At 38.4% G+C, this 18,402-nt stretch overlaps 1 protein-coding gene across 6 annotated transcripts in view; it reads right to left on the bottom strand.

The window, feature by feature from the left end:
- Nucleotides 1–1,747: 1,747 nt before the first annotated feature.
- Nucleotides 1,748–18,402, bottom strand: part of LOC134351859 (dual specificity mitogen-activated protein kinase kinase 6-like) — a 205,271-nt gene continuing 188,616 nt past the window's right edge. For all 6 annotated transcript variants that reach the window (XM_063058686.1, XM_063058683.1, XM_063058684.1 and 3 more), the window contains 4 exons: nt 12,517–12,594; nt 12,249–12,385; nt 7,366–7,411; nt 1,748–7,255 (listed from right to left, as the gene is read on the bottom strand). In XM_063058686.1, coding sequence (XP_062914756.1) covers nt 7,169–7,255; nt 7,366–7,411; nt 12,249–12,385; nt 12,517–12,594 — 348 coding nt within the window. In that variant the 3' untranslated portion in view covers nt 1,748–7,168. The remainder of the gene's footprint in view (nt 7,256–7,365; nt 7,412–12,248; nt 12,386–12,516; nt 12,595–18,402) is intronic.

The following is an 18,402-nucleotide window of genomic DNA, read 5'->3' as shown; positions in this document are numbered from 1 at the left end:
ACAGGGATCACTGCTGGACCCTTCGTTGTTTGTCATCTTTATCAGTGATCTGGATGATAATGTGGTTAACTGGATTAGCAAATTTGCAGATGACACCAAGGGTGTGCTGCAGAGTGAGGAAAGCTATCATAGCTTGCAGAGGGATCTACATCAGCTGGAAAAATGGGCTGAAAATGGCAAACGGAATTTAATGCTGACAAGTGCAAGGTTTTGCACTTCAGTAGTATCAACCAGAGTAGGTCTTACACAGTGAACAGTAGGGTACTGAGGAGTGTGGTAGAACAAAGGGATCTGGGAATACAGGTCCTTAATTCGGTGAAAGTGGTGACACATTTGGACAGGATTGTAAAGGAAGTGTTTGGCACATTGGCCTTCATAAATCAACATATTTAGTACAGAAGATGGGATGTTATGTTGAAGTTGTACAAGACATTGGTGAGGCCTAATTTGAAGTATTGTGTGCAGTTTTGGTCACCTACCTGCAGGAAAGATGTAAACAAGGCTGAAAGAGTCTGGAGGACCTGAGTTATAAGGAAAGATTGAATAGGTTAGAACTGTATTCTTCAGAATGCAAAAGATTGAGATTTGATAGAGGGATACAAAATTATGAGGGGTATTGATAGGGTAAATGCAAGCAGGCTTTTTCTACTGAGGTTGGGTGGAACAACCAGAGATCATGGGTTAAGGGTGAAAGGTTGGAAGTTTAAGGGGAAACTTCACTCAGAGGGTCATAAGAGCATGGAATGAGCTACTAACACAAGTGGTGCATGTGAGCTCAATTTCGATGTTTAAGAGAAATTTGGATAGGTACATAGATAGTAGGGGTATGGAGGGCTAGGGTCCCAGAGCAGGTTTGTGGGGGTAGGCAGGTTAAACAGTTTTGGCATGTACTAGATAGTCCAAAGGCTCGTTTCTGTGCAGTACTTCTCCATGATTCTAACCACTGAAGTCAAGCTAACTAGACTTCAGTTTCTTCTGCCTCCCTCTCTTCAACGAGTGGAGTGACACTTGCAATTTCCCTGTCCTCTGAACCGACAACAGAATCACGATTCTTGAAAGTTTACTCCTAATGCCTCCACAATCCCTTAAGGATTATCAGAATTCTGGGGTGTGGTCCATCTGGCCCAGGTGACTTATCTACCTTCAAACCTTTTAGCTTCCCAAGCACTTTCTCCTTAGTTATAGCAACTACACTCACATTTGGCCCCTAACACTCTCAAATTTCTGGCAAACCGCTCATCTTCCACAGTGAAAACTGATGAAAAATACTGAAGTTCGTCCACCATTTCTTTGTCCCCCATTACTACCTCACTGGCGTCATTTCCCAGCAGTTCAATATCTGCTCTGATCTTTCTTTTACTCTTTATATATCTGAAAAAAACTATTTCAATATCTTCCTTTATATTGTTGGTTACCTTGCCTTCATATTTCATCTTTTCTCTTCTTATGGCTTCAGTTGCCTTCTGTTAGTTTTTAAAAGCTTCCCATCCTCTCATTTACTTTTTTGCTATATTATATGCCCTCTTTTACTTTATGCCGTCTTTGATTTCCCTTAATCAGTTGCGTCAACCTTCCTTTAGAACACTACTTCTTTGGAATGATCTACCCTGTGCCTACTGTGCCTCAAATCCTTTCAGGTTCTTCACTTAAAAAAGTTACTAATTATTAACTCAGCAGAGATTAACACTGGGGTGGATGAAAAGGATTAACAACTCCAAATAATATATTTTTTAAAAACATCACATTCTATATTACAAAAAGTCTTTATTTTTGAATACATGTGGGGATGGGGCAACATTGGGGAAGAGAACAGATTTGTATAAAAGCTACTGAACTGGCACTCCATTTATCCTTGGACATACATCCCAGTTACATTACTAGCACACATTTAGCAAGATAACCAATTAGCAAAATACAAAATGTACAGTGTCAAAACAATGCAATATTGGATTAAAATACAATGAGAAAGCAAATCGCAACATCCCAGATCAGATTAGTGGACTTTCTTTCAGCATATGCCCAATGAGGCTCTACACACGATGCAATGATTAGAGCAACACACTTCCAAATATGCTCTTAACTAGCTATGCTGTCATAACTCTAGCTCCCAATAAAATAGGATACAAATGCCTGCGAACTCTGTCATTAGATGGGAGCTGTTTGCTATTAATAGCTGCAACAATGCATAAGAAAAGGAAGAGTTAAGCCAACATTTTGAGCACTTTGCCACAGTTGCATTCACGGCCTGTTGTGGCTCTTCAGGTGATCAAATAAAAGGAGCCCGCCTTTTTGCTCTCTGCTTAGGTAGACCAAGGGCCTATTTTTGTGCCTTATAACTACAACCCTATCCTTGAGGATTACTTCTGTTTTATTTTTCAGTGTAACTTAAAATTCCTTATCAGCAAAAGGAAGGAAAACATTGAAGGATTGTTGGCTGCAGTAAAACTAGAAAGGGATAAGGAAGATCATTTAGGAAATCAGCATTCATTGTTTGAAATCAATAGATTGCCTTCTGCAGAAGGCAGCCAGCAGAAACCCTCAGTCCCATATAATGACACTTTCTGCATCCTAGCTTTTGGTTGTCATTATCACTAAACTGGAGCTTAACTCAACATCATTAGTAGAACATCAGAACTTACTAATGATTTGTTACCAGAGAGATCAGCTCCATTAGGAATAACGTGATAAAAGACTGAAATCTTCTACACCGTACACAGAAAACTTCTTCAATCTATCCTCCTCAGTCCTAAGTTTAAATAAAATGGGAGCATGTCTTATAAGAATAGGTTGAGTGAACTTGGCCTTTCTCCTTGGAGCGACGGAGCGTGAGAGGTAAATAAGATGATGAGAGGTATTGATCATATGGTTAGTCAGAGGCTTTATCCTAGGACTGAGATGGCTTACATGAGAGGACACAGTTTTAAGGTGCTTGGAAGTAGGTACAGAGATGTCAGGGGCAAGTTGTTGTTGTTTTTAAAAAAAAAACGCAGAGAGTGGTGAGTGTGTGGAATGGGCTGCCAGCGACTGTGCTAAATGCAGACACGATAGGGTCTTTTAAAAGACTCCTGGACAGGTACATGGAGCTTAGAAAAATAGAGGGCTAGGGGTGACCCTAGGTAATTTCTAAAGTAAGGACATGTTCAGCACAGCTTTGTGGACCGAAGGGCCTGTGTTGTGCTGTAGGCTTTTTATGTTTCTAAAAAATGTCTATCAAAAAAGTAATGGGCAAATGACTCAGCTTCAAAATCCAATTCCAATGGTTTTATGCCAGTTGAAGAACTCGACTCAGGATACTCTGATAAAGCAAACTCCTTTACTTTCTTACAGTCATTGGTGTTTCAGAAGCAACCAGCAAAAAGAATATTTAACAATATTCAATAATAACAGCAATAATGCATGATTGTAATTTCTAAAACATCAAAAGGTTTTGTATATCAAATTCCATGTAAATAGTGTTTTATTAATAGTCATAAAGCACATTTACCATACATCTGTTTCCATCAAGTGAACACAGGTTATTAGTGGTCATTGCTATACCATCTTTGGCTTTAATATCTCTTGTTTTGGTGTTAATTTGACCTCCAGATAAAAGTATCGGTTTCCCACTTCATCACAAATAAAGGTGCCAATTCTGAATATCTAGTTCAATTATAGAGAAATAGTTATAAATATGCCCACATAATAGAAAATGTGTGAAGTTGGCAGGTTGCTGAAGTATTACATTAAAGCAGAACTGTTGCAAACGTAGCAAATTGTACTTTCCCTGTGTTAGGTTTGGGGACCCAAAATACAGAATTCTTTAAAAATCCTCAAAGACCTTTTGCAAGTATATTTCCATTCTGAAGTAGAAAAGAATTCATGTAAAATTATTCCTCTATAATTTCATAAAAAGGTAAATTTTTTAAGTATCTATGAACTATATACAGCTGAATGTAGCCATGTTAAATACCTTAGTAGTTTATAGTTTACAAAATGTAAATGATGAAGCTTCAAGTACGTTTTGAAATGTAAAGCTACATATATTATTAATGTCCCACACAATTCCCAAAATTATCTTTAAAACCAATGGAAACTAAAGAATTAATTGGTGACAGTTACAATAAGCAGGTTGCCCAGACTGTACATTTCAGTGTGACACAAACCTACAATAAACTAAACAACATTCACATTAGAATCTCCATACATCTATTCATAACAAGTATATTCCATACCCATGCAGAATTTAAAAATATTTTCTTTGGCAAAATTTAAAGTATAAAATAACATCACCGGGAATTAAACTATATTTAAAAGGATTGCAACAAATGCTTTTATTTGCCCAATGTCGTAAAAATAGGGGTCTAAAAATTGGATTGTGCAATGCCCGTTTTAAAATTGTATGATGGTGGAGGGTGCAAATTAGCAGGCTGCATTTGCACACACATTCTATGCCAGCTACCACATCCGTTATGACTTTTAAGTCCATGTCCAGAGAGCTTGCCCAAAGGTGGCAGTGGCTGCTTTGCATTTGTTCAAATTGTGCTTCAAGCCATCCTTTACTAAATGAATCTTGGCAGAATTTGACTTGTATACTATGGTCTATGTCTTCAGCTGCTTGCGAGACCATCAAGTTTCAGGAATTTTTCTCCTGGATAAATCTGTAGGTTCCTCAGACCCCTTGTTACATCTTAATCCAATGTGGTGCATTCACCACATCCACAACCACTTAAACCAAACTCGTCACAGCTGGCACCAGCAAACCCATCCTTCCCCAGTCAGGATCGTATCTGCCTATAGCTCACCGATGGTAACCAAATATCCACAAAATAAATTTGTGCCTGTGTCTGTGGCGTACTTTGGGATCACAACCAAATTTTGGATGGAATCCATTTTGAGAATCACATTTTATAGGGACACATGATTCAACAGGCTTGACGTGTTGCTAGTGCAATTGGTTATGGCTTTTGTATAAACCATAACATTGGCAAGTTACTTGACTGCAGTCATCCTGCCAAACTTTGCAGGGAAGTTGTTAGATGACCCCTCACTTAAGTCCAGACTCCAAATACGGAGAGTGTAATAGATGATTATCACCCTCTACTGCTATTAATTCAGCATTAAAATGGATACTGGACAAGCAGTCTTGGTTGCTCAATTACTAAAAAGATAAAACACATTGAGTTATCTTAAAACCCATTGTCTAACTTATCAGTAAGTGATTAACTAAAATATTTATGAACTTGATGCTTAAAAGCTTAACCTGCTTCATAAATAGTAATCTTCCCACCATCCTTGGCCAAGATTAACTCACTGTACACTCTGGATAACAAACCTGGGACTTTACAACCATCTGTTTCAGTTCAGCACTAACTAACTAAGGAACCAAGGGAATCCATGCAGTACTATTAAATAATAAAAGTTTGCTACTGTACATATTAATGAGATGAGACCAAGACATAATCCAATGTAGATTATGTGAGTGTGCTAGAGTTTTCATTAAATAAAAGGATCATGCATGGAAATTTTTTTGGATATCTGCAGCCTTATACAAATGCAATTCATAAAGGTAGGAGTTTTCTTCTGCAGTTGAAACAGTTGTTGCACACTTTCAGGTTATCACATCTAAATCTTTTATAAAGACAGTGCTCTTTTTTTTAAAAAAAAGCATCACAGCAATCCCAACCCCTTATAGTATGCATCTAGTCAGGGGTGCTTAAACATAGATCTAAAAGTGCAAAGGACTATGTAAGCTCTGTACAATGACCGAATACTTGAAGCTTATAAAACAAGCAGATGATACTTTTAAGTTTTACACAATAAAATGGTGCAATAACCATGAAGCAATGATTTTATCTTAATCATCTCTGAACTACTTTTTGGAAAATTGGGATACCACAAAATTTAAATCCTAAAAGGACAACAGGATCCAGTTTGTTCCCATTTTTGCGTATTTTTCCAATTTATGTAAATGATTTGTGTTATTTTGTTTCCCCTTTTTATTTATTGCTGCATCTACTCATAAAACTGTATCTCTATACACCTACCATTTGCCAACACCCAATATTATGGCAAACAACATGCCACGTCAGTGCTGACATTGGGATCTACGGTATGTTGGAACATACAAAGTCAAACACGTCCTTCAATTACCTGTGATGTAGAAACATGTTTAGCTTCTGCTCAGCAGCTTCCTATCCCCGTATTCAGAAAAAAAACAAGTGTGAACTCTTGTATGTGGCAGCAGAAACAAGCACTCATCGTTCAGTGTTGTAGCTCAATACTGCTTGCTGGTCTGAATTATTTTGTGGAAATCTTTTTGCTATTTTAGAAATAAATAGTTTTGTAGATATTCTGATTGTTATCCCAATTAATTCCCCGTTGCATGGATACTAGTATCCAAGTGTGCTCTTTGAGACATTAGAAACTGATAGCCATGCAACAAATGTCGGGGAAGATCTTTCTTCACTTACTTGTTAGGACTATTAGTTACCATTGCATAGTTACCATTATATCATGCATCTTTTCACAGATGGTTGCCTTAACTCTGCTAGCTTTCACAGTAACTGGTCTTCTTTGAGATCCTTGCTGGCTTCTGAAGTGCTACACGTTTAAACCCCAGTGACACAAAAAAATTAAAACCCAGGCAACAAATGAAAGATACATACCATCAAGAGGATGAATGCTTGTCAAAAATAAGGTCTATTTTCATTATTCTGCTTCTCATAAGCAGTACCCTCACTTAAATATATACAATGGCCAACATCTTTCCGGCAAGGAGTAGAATTAAGAGTTTATGGCTGCTTGGGCATGGATACATTAAAAAGAAAGAAACAGCAGGGTCTGGAACAGCAGCAAAGATTATGCCATCTCCAGGCCTAACTTACACTGGACTTCTCTGCTCCCCTACACCCAGGAGGGACTGGACTTCGATCTGCTTTTAATCTGCAGAATCTCATATTGGATCATACAGCTAGTAACAGCTTTAGTGATGATCACTCGGGTACAAGTACACACCTCTCAGAATCTCCTGGATATAGCAGAGAGATTTCTGTCAAGCATAGATCAATTCGCACAAACAGCCATAAACTCCAATGCCTTGCTTTAACTAAGTTCATTCTTAAATGGAAATTCCATTGGATGATGCAGGAACAAAAAGGAATCAACAATGCATTTATTATTCACTCAGACTTCAGATAGGATCATCTCCTAAAACCTCTTTAACAAATGAAGCCACATCTGTTTCATTAGCGTCATGTATTTTGAAGAAGGGATGTTGCTGTTTAGGGTCAGGGAAGGAACAAAAAGGAAAACATACATTATGAACCAGGCAAAAGCAATGCATGGAGTGAAATGTAAATGGCAAAAGTCAAGCAAAGGGCTCCTCACCATAAGGTCAATGTAGTTCATACGATCTTCAGGGTTCTTCTTTAAACTGAAAAGTGGAAGAGGAAGATAAACAGAAGTGGTTACCTTAACATGCTATTAGGAACACTAAGACAAAATCTGTAGTTTCTCATTTGTTCCCTCACTATCCCTATAACGTCCTCCACAGCCCAAGGCTCCCTGATATCTGCATGTTCCAGTTCTCCAGAGTATTCCCAATTGTAACCACTATATCATCAGTGCCCACAACTTCCTTATCCTTGAACTTGCATACTGGAATTTGAACTATAAACCTCAAACTCCATTTAAAGAGAAAATGGGGACTCTCGGCTAGGATGTCACTTCCCAGGTGCAAGGGTCAGCGACGTATCAGGGCAGCTGCAGGACCTCCTGGAAGGGGAGGGTGAACAGCCAGTTGTCATGGTGCACATAAGTACCAAAAATACAGGGGAAAAGTGGGAGGAGTTAGGAGATATATTAAAAAGTAGAATGTCAAAAGGAAATAACCTCAGGGTTGCCACCTGAGGCTAGAGCAGCACATCAGCATAGTTAGGATGAATATGGGGTTTGAGCAGTGTGCACAAGGATGGGATTCAGATTCCTGTAGGCATTGGAACTGGTTCTGGGGAGATGTGGGACCAGATGGTCTACTCCTGTGCAGGACCAGGATCAATGTCCAGGTGGTGGATGGCGGCGGGGGGGAAGAATTGTTTGGGAGTGCTACTGCGGAGGGTTTAAACTAATATGGCAGGGGTATAGGAATCTAGGCAGAAAAACAGAGGGAAGCAATGCAGGGACCAAAGCAAAAGTTAGAAAAGAGAAAGGTCAGAATGGAGTAGAGAAAAGTCAAATGCAAAGGACACAATGATTCCACAACATATCGACTCACTTTCAAGGACTCAACAACTAATGTTTTCAGTGTTGTTTGCTTACTTATTTATTATTATTATTTTTGCATTTGCACAGTTCATATTCTATTGCACACTCATTTGTCAGTTTTTGTGTAGTTTTTCATTAATTCTATTATACTTCTTTGTCCTACTGTGAATGCCTACTAGAAAATGAATCTCAGGGTAGTATATAGTGACAATGAAGGCACTTTAATCTGATAGCCTGTGCTATTCAAAACAAGGTCAGTGAAATTGAGGCACAAGTCAGTATAAAATGGTATGATTCACTGGTTATCACAGAAATGTGGTGGCAGAGTGGAAATGATTGGGAATTAAACACCCAATACAGAAGGATGGGCAGGAGTGGATAAGCTCTTAATTAAGGATAAGTTCAGGGCAATAGGAGAGATGATATAAGATCTAAGGAGTAGAATGTTGCGACCATCTGGATAGAGATTAGAAATACATAAAGGGAAAAAAAAAATCACTGGTGGGAGTTGTCCTTAGCTCACCAAGTAATAACAGAGACTTGGGCAATAAACCAAGAAATATCTGATGCATATAAGAATGGAAAAGCAGTTGTCACAGGGACTGTAGATTGGGCTAATCAAGCTGGTCAAGGCAATGTAATGCAATTGTGATGGCTTTCTTCGACAACATGTTAGTGAACCTAGAAGAGAAAATGCTATCTTAGTTCTGGTCCTGTGCAATGAGACAGGTAAAATTAACAATCTTGTAGTCAGGGATCTTCTTGATCTAGTTAGGGTGTGATAGTTCAACCTAGAACCAGTGCATTATGCCTAAACAAGGGAAACTACAATGGGATGAGGGAGGAGCTGGCTAGCCTACACTGGGAACACAGGCTACATGGTGGAACAGTTGAGGAAAAGTGGAAAAGTTTCACACACTTTTCATGGTGTTCAACAAAATATATTCCAGTTAAAAGCAAGGACAATAAAGCTAGGAAAACCCAGCTTTGGATAACTAAGGAAATAAAAGACAAACTAAAAGCTCGTGCCTATAAAGTCACCAGAGTAGTAGGAAACTGGAAGATTGGGAAAATCAAAGGAACACCAAGTAAACAATAAGGAAAGGGAGATTACAAAATAAACTAGCACAAAATATAAAAAGATAGCAAATGTTTTTACAATTACATTAAGTAGAAATGGATGGCTAAAGTGAACATAGCTCCCTTGGAAGGTGAGAAAGGTGAACTAATACTGTGTAATGTGGAAATGGCCAAAGCCTTAAAAACCATTTTTTTAAAAAAATATGCCAAATATGGCATTTTTTTTCCCTAATATGCCAAAATGAGATTTTATGGATACAATGGGAAGTAAGGACCTCAATACAGTCACTTTCACTAAAGAGGTAGTGATGAGCAAACTAGAGCCCTTAAAAGTAGACAAATCCTGTCCCTGATGGGATGCACCCCGCGACATGGAAAAAAAGTGTAGAAGTTAAAGTGCACTTATTTGTGGTGTTTTTCCAAAATTTTCTGAACTCCAGGCAGGTCCCTGCAAATTGTAAGACAGTGTGTTGTGAACGTCAAGCTACTATTTTTAAAAAGGATGCAGGCAAAAAGTGGGTAACTACAAGCCATAGTTTAACATGTGTAGTCATGAAAGTGCTTGAACCTATCATTAAGAAATAATGAGACATCTAGTTGGAAGTGGCTCCATTGGGCAGACATGGCATGGATTTGAGAAATTACTGGAGTTCTTTCAGAATATAATGAGAACAGTGGATAGAGGGCAGCAGATGGATGTTATATACTTGAAGGAGTTTGATAAGGTGCTGCATGAAAGACTTACCCATGAGTATGCATAGAGCTGTGGTTTATGTATTGGCATGGATAGAGGGCCTGTTAATGAAGAGAAGGTAGATAGTTGGGATAAATGGATACTTCTCTGGTTAACAATCAGTGGTGCACAGAGTGCTACAGGAGCTAGTGTTGGGTCTACAACTGTTCATAACATAGATTAACAATTTGGAAGAAGGGGCTGGTATAGGGTATCTAAGTTGTTGAGTGGAAAAGCAAATTGTGCAGAGGATGCAGAGCGTCTGCAGAGATATAGGTAGGTTAAGTGAGTGGGCAAGTGAGTGGGCAAGGGTCTAGCTGATGGAACACGATGATAAGTGTGAGGTTGTACAGTTTGGAAGGTAAAATAGAAGATCAGATTATTATTCAAATGCTGAAAGTTTGCAGAATGCAGTTGTGCAGAAGGAGTTGGGAATGCCTGCGCATGCATTGCAAAAGGTTTATTTGAAAGTGCAACAGGTTATCAAGAAATGGAACGTTGGCCTTCATTGTTTGGGAAATTGAATTTAAGAGCAAGGAGATTATGCTGCAACTGTACAGGGTGCAGAGGAGGTTCACCAGAGTGATTCTGGAGTTGAGGGGGTTAATCTATGAGAAGAGATTGAGTCACCTGTGACTATGCTCACTGGAATTCAGAAGAATAAGATGGGATCTTATAGAAACATACAGTATGAAATTATGGAAGGTTTAGACAAGGTAGAGGCAGGAAAGTTGTTTCCATTGGTAAGTGAGAGGAGAACAAGGGGATATAGCCTCACGATTGGGGAACTGATTTTGGAGAACTGAGCAGAAACTGCTTTTCCCAGAGACTAGTGAATCTGTGGAATTCTCTGCCCAGCAGTTAGGCTACCTCATTAAATATACTGTATTTTGGACACAGTTAAGATAAATTTTTGAGTAGCAAAGGATGTAAGGGTTATGAGGAAAAGGGAAGAAGGTGAAGCCAAGTCCACGGCCAGATCAACCATGATCTTATTGAATGGTAGAGCAGGCTCAACGGCCCAGATAGCCGACTCCAGTTCCTATTTTTTAATGTTCTTATGTTCTAGAAGTTTACAGATGGCACCACCATTGCGGGCTGGATCTCAGATAACAGTAAGACAAGATACAGGAAGGAGACTGAGTGCCTGGTGGCAGGGTATTAAGACAACAATCTTTCCTTCAATGTTAGCAAAACCCTAATGCATTCATTTCAGAAAGAGGGGTGCTTTACATCCCCCGTTTGTATCACTGATGCTCAGGCGGAGATGGCTGAGAACTTCACGTTCCACCAACAGTTTGTTCTGATGCAGTCATGTGGATGGATATTTTAGCCAAGTGCCTTGCCTTCCTCGTAAGGCCAACAAAATTTAGCACGTCCCTATCACACTCTTCAATGGATCTCAAGTACACGATATGAACTCATGATCTCCCAACCTACCTTGTGAATCTAGCATTTTTTTGTCTATTGATACTGCATGTTCTCTGTAACTGCAACACAACATTTTGCATAGTTTTCTTTTTTACTACTCCATGTACCTATGTCTGAAATCCCCATCTGGATGGCATGAAGACAAAAGTTTTCCACTGATTTCATTACATTTGATAATAAAAAACACAATCTCCATTCCTAACTTAATCTAGCTCATCAAATTTTACCTCATCCTTTTGTAAAGTAGTTTATGACTTTCTTCTACAATAAAGACATATTGTAATGATAAATTAATTTAATACCATAACTTATTGAAAGTACTCTGCTGTTGCTCAAAATGCGATGAAGAGCATTAAGCAAGAGCTGTACTGAAAAAATATAACTGCAAATTGATACCAACACATACACAGATATCTGAGTAAAGGTTAACATACTCCAGAACAGAGACCAAGCAACAGTTAGAACAGATTGAAACGTAGGTGCTGAAAGTCTGTCAGGTTACTTGGTCATTGTAACATCAATAACCAAATCTGTTAATGTAATATTATATCTGTTTCTTCCCCTCATTCCCAAGTCTCGATTAATTAATTTCTATATCAGCTATGCATTTCCCAAATTAATTGAACAAATCTGACAACGCTGAAGTACAAATGATTATATTGATTTAACAGATTTGCTTGGTTACCTTATTTAAGACATACAATTGGATTTCCACACTTATAAAATTGGTTTGTTTAAAAGGCAAACCAATTCAAAGACTTACCACTGCGCCGTGAAATCTACAAATTCCTTAGAGAAGTGATCTGGTAGCTGGGGAGAGGGTTCTTCCACAACCTGCTTCAGCTGTTGGAATGGTGTACCCCAGGATTCATAGGGAAAACGTAAAATAGCTAATTCAATCTGCAACAATATTAAAAATTATTGTTTTCACAATGAAAATTCAACTTCTGCAAGATTTTAAGAAGACATCTTTAAGAACAATTCAAGAAAATAGTTTAACTAAGAACAGAAGATTTGATTTATTTACATACCATCGTGATTCCTAAACTCCAAACATCAGACTTCACATTATATCCTTTTTGATTCAGATCTGGGTTAATCCTCTCGGGCTGAGAATTAAAAACAAAAACACACGTTTGAAATGGAAAAAGTACTGCAAATGCCTGAATTCTGAATTAAACAGAGAATCTGAAAACATTCAGCAATCAGAGAGCATTTGTGGAAAGAGATAAAGGTAATGTTTCTGGATCAAGACATTTCATCAGAACTTTTGTTTACCTTTCCCACAGAAAGATCCAGCATTTTTCATTTTGCATGCCTCAGGTTAACTGCCCACAATATATGATGCAACAACCCCTACTATTCAAAAATTAGAAAGGTGAATAGTGTTACAGAATTAGGACTTAGCTCTGACTGAGAATGCATCAATTGGACCAAATACCTCTATTAATTTTACATCTTAATTTTAATTTTGACCCTCTGCTTCACACAGATGGCATGATAATGAACACAAATCATTTACAAATATATAAACTGAGAGGCCGCCACTTGGCTCCTTGATTCTTTTCTGACATTTAATACCATGGATGATCTGACTTTAACTCATCTCTGCATTCCCATGAACCAAGGGTAACCTTCCACCTCCTCATCTACCTCTTAAAAAAAAGAAATTTTTTTCTTTGCCTGCTATTCTAGGAAGACTGCCAAAGACTCATGACCTTCCGGGAGAAAATACAATGCTGCTGCATCCGCCTTAAAATGAGTGACAATTTTAATTAGTAAACTGCAGATCTAGATTCTACATCCACAAGAGGAAGCCTTTTCCCCACATTATCCTGTTGAGACATCTTGTGATCTTAAATATTTCATTAAAACTGCATTTGTAAATTGCTTTCCTACCTATATTTGAAATCTTACTATACTTGGCAATTCTAGACGTGTTGCTTCCATCCAAGTTGTACGTTGTAAATAGTTGGGGTCCTAGCACCCATCCCTGTGGATCACCACTAATTAAATTTTCCTAACCATAAAAGACCTTCTGGAAGTACAATTCCCTCTAGCTCCTTTTTATCAAAACATACTTTACTTCTTTCAAAGAAATTGCCAAAATGATTTCCCTTCCATAATTAACATGGTAGTCCTGACTAGAACATTGTTTTTTTTCATGAAGTCTCTGCTATATGTGTAATAATAACTTCTAATCTTTTTCATCCAAAACAGATGTTAAGCTGTTCCCAGCAGCAAACCAGCTGTTACTGATCTTTACAAAAGTGACCTCTTCCTACATTTTCCCTGTTCAAACACAAGTGGGTTAAGTAGAAGGGCAGGGTTAGATTGATCTTAAGAGTAGGTTAAAAAAGGTTAGCCCAACACCGTAGGCCAGAGAACCTGTACCGTGCTGCAAGGTTCTATGTTCTACATAACATATTTCCACAAGGCTTACTTACCAGGACAAAAATCAAAATACTGTTAAGCGCTAATAATCTGCTATTCAATTGTTTCAAAACCACAACAGTTGAACATCTGGCTCACTACACCTCCTTTAAACTTACCGGGGCCCTGTTTCCCACACTCCATTCCAACTCATTGGATTACATATTATACTGTGCAACATCTTATCTTCTTCATGTGCCTTGCGCGTTACACGCTTGGGAATCATGGCTTTCACATCAAACGATCCCATGCAGCGTCTATGATATCTCGCACATCTAGATCTGTTAGTTCTTTCAGTGTCCATATATTTTCTTCCTTGCCTTCCTCTTCCGCGTTTCCCAGGCATACAGCCTTGTAATGTAAGGCATTCTATTTCTCCCTTTCTGATGACATGGCCCAGGAATTTAAGTTTCCTCTCATTTAATGATCTCAATAAAGATCTTTTTGTATGGGCACGTTGGAGTAGTGTGTCATTACCCGATCTCTATATGATATTTTCAGCATTCTTCTAAGAAGCCACATTTCCGTTGCTTCTAAGTTTCTTTGGTGTTCTGGTGTTATAGTCCGTGTTTCGGAAGCATACAGAAAGATTGACCAGATGTAACATTTTAGTAGCCTTGTTATTATAGTAATGTGTCTGTTGGTAAAAATGGGTTTCATTTTTTGGAAGTTGGTTTTGGCAATGGCAATTCTTCTTTCTATTTCTACTTTACTTCTAACATCTTGTGATATAAAGCTACCAAGGTAATTAAAGCTGGTCTTTTGTTTAAATCTCTTGGTTACCGACGTATAATTGGCAGTTGGGAGTATCCTGCTGTTTTGATATTACCATACATCTGGTGTTTTTTTTTGTGTTTTTTTTTTACAGTTGATGGTTAGACTAAAATCTGTACTTGTTTATACTACTTTGTCTAGGAGGATTTGTCGGTCTTCTGCAGCACTTCTATTAGGGTGGTATCGTCTGCATATCTTAGATTGCTGATGTTAACACCTCCAATTTTTACCCCATCTAGGCCTTCTATTTCTCTGAGAATTATTTCACTATAGATATTAAATAATTCTAGTGAGGCAATGCATCTCTGTCTAACTCTTCTTTGAATTTTAGTCCAAATGCTTATTTATCATCAATTTTTACTGCTGCCATTTGGTTTCAATATAAGTTTTGAAACAATTGTTGGTCCCTCCTGTCAATGTTTAGTTTAGCGAGAGTTTGAAATAATTTTTCACGTTGCACTTTGTCGAATGCTTTAGTGAAATCAATAAAACATAAAAAGGCATTATTGTGATATTCAATTGCCCTTTCTGAAAGCACTTGTAGTATGAAAATTGCGTTTCTAGTTCCTCTATCCTCAATAAACCCATATTGCAATTTAGAAGTTTCTGGCATTAATTTGTTTTTAATTCAATTCAGAACATCTTATAAAATTGTAAGTTAAATGTGTTTTGGTATATGAACAGGAAGAATATCCAATAGACTAGAAAACTTGACAAACCAGTACTACCAAAATCCCCAGCATAGAGTAGTACAATTGTTAGATCTCCAAGTGGACCACAACCTTGTTGTAGGGTTTGGAGACTTGCCTGCCTCAATGATGGGAGAACTATATTGGCTGGAGTCAGGTCTTTATGTTTTGGCTCTTGGTAGGGTCACCCATGCCAAACAGGTCGAGGGTAGAGGCCAGACTAAGAGTGGTCCACCGGACTCAGGTTTGGGGATTTAGCCCAGGGCTAACAACCCTGAATGGTGAAACACAATTGTTATAGAAACAGCAACGAAGAATGCTTCTACATCTGAGTGCAATGGAATTACGGTGTCTCCACCCGGGATTTGCATAACTGACAGTAGTGAAAGCCAAGCTACAGTACTGACATGATGAAGGAAGCCCTGAACACCACCAGAGATGGAGATCTGCATTGCTGCCCTAAATACCAGTGGGGTAACAGGCAATAGGTAGGTACAATTGCTAGAGCCTGAAATAGAATCACAGCACAGTCACTAGGTCAGAGATATAGAGATAACATCTCAGGCCAATGGCTTATCAGAAAAATCTGACAGATTTATTAACCTGCAAGGTTACATCTCATCTTTTCACAGATACCACCCAACCTGCTGAGACTTTCCAATATTACTAAAATAGTTGACCACATTGCATACAAGTTGTCCATCACTTTCACACTGTCTAATACCATCTACACAAGTACAAACATATGCAAATTCATGCTCATTTTCTCCCCTGCCTCATTTCAGCTGGAAATCAGAGCTGAAAAATTACTCAGTAGGGACCTCTGGATCTATTAACCCGCAACATTAAATCATGGAACCGAACTCTGCAAGGTACATACTACTTCACAGGATTTGCATTTGTTTCAAAGATTAGATTAGATTCAACTTTATAGTCATTGTGCCAAGTACAGATACAAAGCCAATGAAATGCAGTTAGCATCTGACCAGAAATGCAAAGAAGAGTGTTATTTGCAAAATAACTGCGAATAAAAAGTAAGTGCTACAGCACACAAATATAAAAGTACTGAGACAGTACAATATGGGTGCAATACTGCTTAGCGCTGTGATGTGAGGTTCAGCAGGGTCACAGTCTCAGGGAAGAAGCTCTTCCTGTGCCTGCTGGTGCGGGAGCGGAGGCTCCTGTAGCGCCTACCAGATGGGAGGGGAGTAAAAAGTCCATGGTTAGGGTGAGATGCATCCTAGACAATGCTTTTCGCCCTACCCAGTCAGCATTTATGGTAGGTGTTCTCAATGGTGGACAATTGGGTGCCAATACTTATTATATCAAGTGATCGTACTATTACTCTAAAATAGAACTACATATTTGGCCCTATCTATGTCACCATTTATGCTCCATTTGTGTTTCCTTCCACCTTTCTTCAACTAAATGGTTGGTGTAAAAAGATAAGTGGGCATAGGTTTAAGATAAAAGAGCTTTGAAGGGGACGAAAGAGGAAGTTTATTTTTTTAAAAAACACAATATGGTTGATATCTGGAACTAGGACATGAAACCAGATACATCACTACATTTCGACAGTATTTAGATCGGCACTTGAAAGGTAAGGCTCAGTGTGGGCAAATAGAATTACCTCTGTGTAGGCTAGGCCATTAAGGCTGGATTAGACATAGTAGCCAAAGGTCCTGTTTCTGAATGTGATGCTGTGACACTCTATTCCCTTATCTAGCATATGCTCATCCATTCTGCCATCTGCAGTACTTGTTGAGACCACTCCTTGTAATAGATCCCTTCAATACCTTGTACTGATAGTTTCTAGTCATGCTATCCCCACAAAAACTAACCTCTTTACCTAAGTGATAAGTACTTTTGTAGTTTTTAAAGGAAAAACCTTGATAAGTTGTTCTAATTGTCCCACACACCCCCAGGGGAAAAGAGATTCCATCTGCTCATTCTCCTTCGATATGCCTTCTCTCATTACTAGCACTATCTTGTCTGCTGTCTCTAGTGCCTCTTTATCCTTTTTATATGACCACTAAAATTCTATGCAACACTCCACATGTCCAACCCAAGTTCACAACACCCTTACTTTTCAATCCATCTATCAAAATGAACACTGGTGCTTGGCTGGCATTACTCATATCCTTACTAAACTCAGACACATTTCTAATATTGGCACATCTATATTTGTTCTTCTATCCCAACTAGATTTGTACCTTCCAAAGATAAAGTGACCTCCTTTACTTCCTCGCAGAATGCACCACTGCATTTGTCTGCAGTGAACATCATTTAGCAATCATTTGCCCATTTTACAAGTTTATTAATGTCTCCCTGGAATTGACGGTACTTTCCTCAGCAACAACTACTGCCCCAGTTTGGTAGCATCTGCTAATTCAGAAACTGCGTCCTTGATTACATAGCCTAATCTGCTTACATAATTTGTAATTAGCCATAGTGCCAGAATCTCATCCTTTTAAAACAGCACTACCCACTATAAATAGCTACCCTTTAATCCCACTCTGTTACTTTTTTTAGCGAGCAAGGGGAAATTCCGCCACATCCTACAATTCCATATTTGCAGAATTATTTATCAATTGATTATGGAATGCCTCATCAAAAGGTCCTTTGACAAATTATATCTAATGCATTACCACCATCTAATCTCTCCATAAATCCTCAAAAAAGAAATACAAGCAAGTCTTTCCATTTTAAAATCAATGTAACATACAAAATGCTGGAGGACCTCAGCGGGTTAGTCAGCATCAATGGAGGGGAATATACAGTTGATGTTTAGGGCTGAGACCCTTCATTAGGACTGGAAAGGAAGGGGACAGAAGCCAGAATAAGAAGGTAAGGCAAGGGAATGGAGTACAATTATATTTTGTTTCTAGGACTTTCATCTCTTTTTATAAAGACGCCAGTATTTTTCCTAACCATACAATGTCAAACTAACTTGTCTATAATTCCTTGAATATGGTCTATCCTCCCCTTTTTTTTAGTATAGGTATTACAATTTTCCTCTGC

The sequence above is a fragment of the Mobula hypostoma genome, chromosome 9, assembly GCF_963921235.1.
Source record: "Mobula hypostoma chromosome 9, sMobHyp1.1, whole genome shotgun sequence".
NCBI classification, from domain to species: Eukaryota; Metazoa; Chordata; class Chondrichthyes; order Myliobatiformes; family Myliobatidae; genus Mobula; species Mobula hypostoma.
The sequence above is the reverse complement of the archived record's forward strand: the minus strand, read 5'-3'. Positions and strand labels throughout refer to the sequence as shown.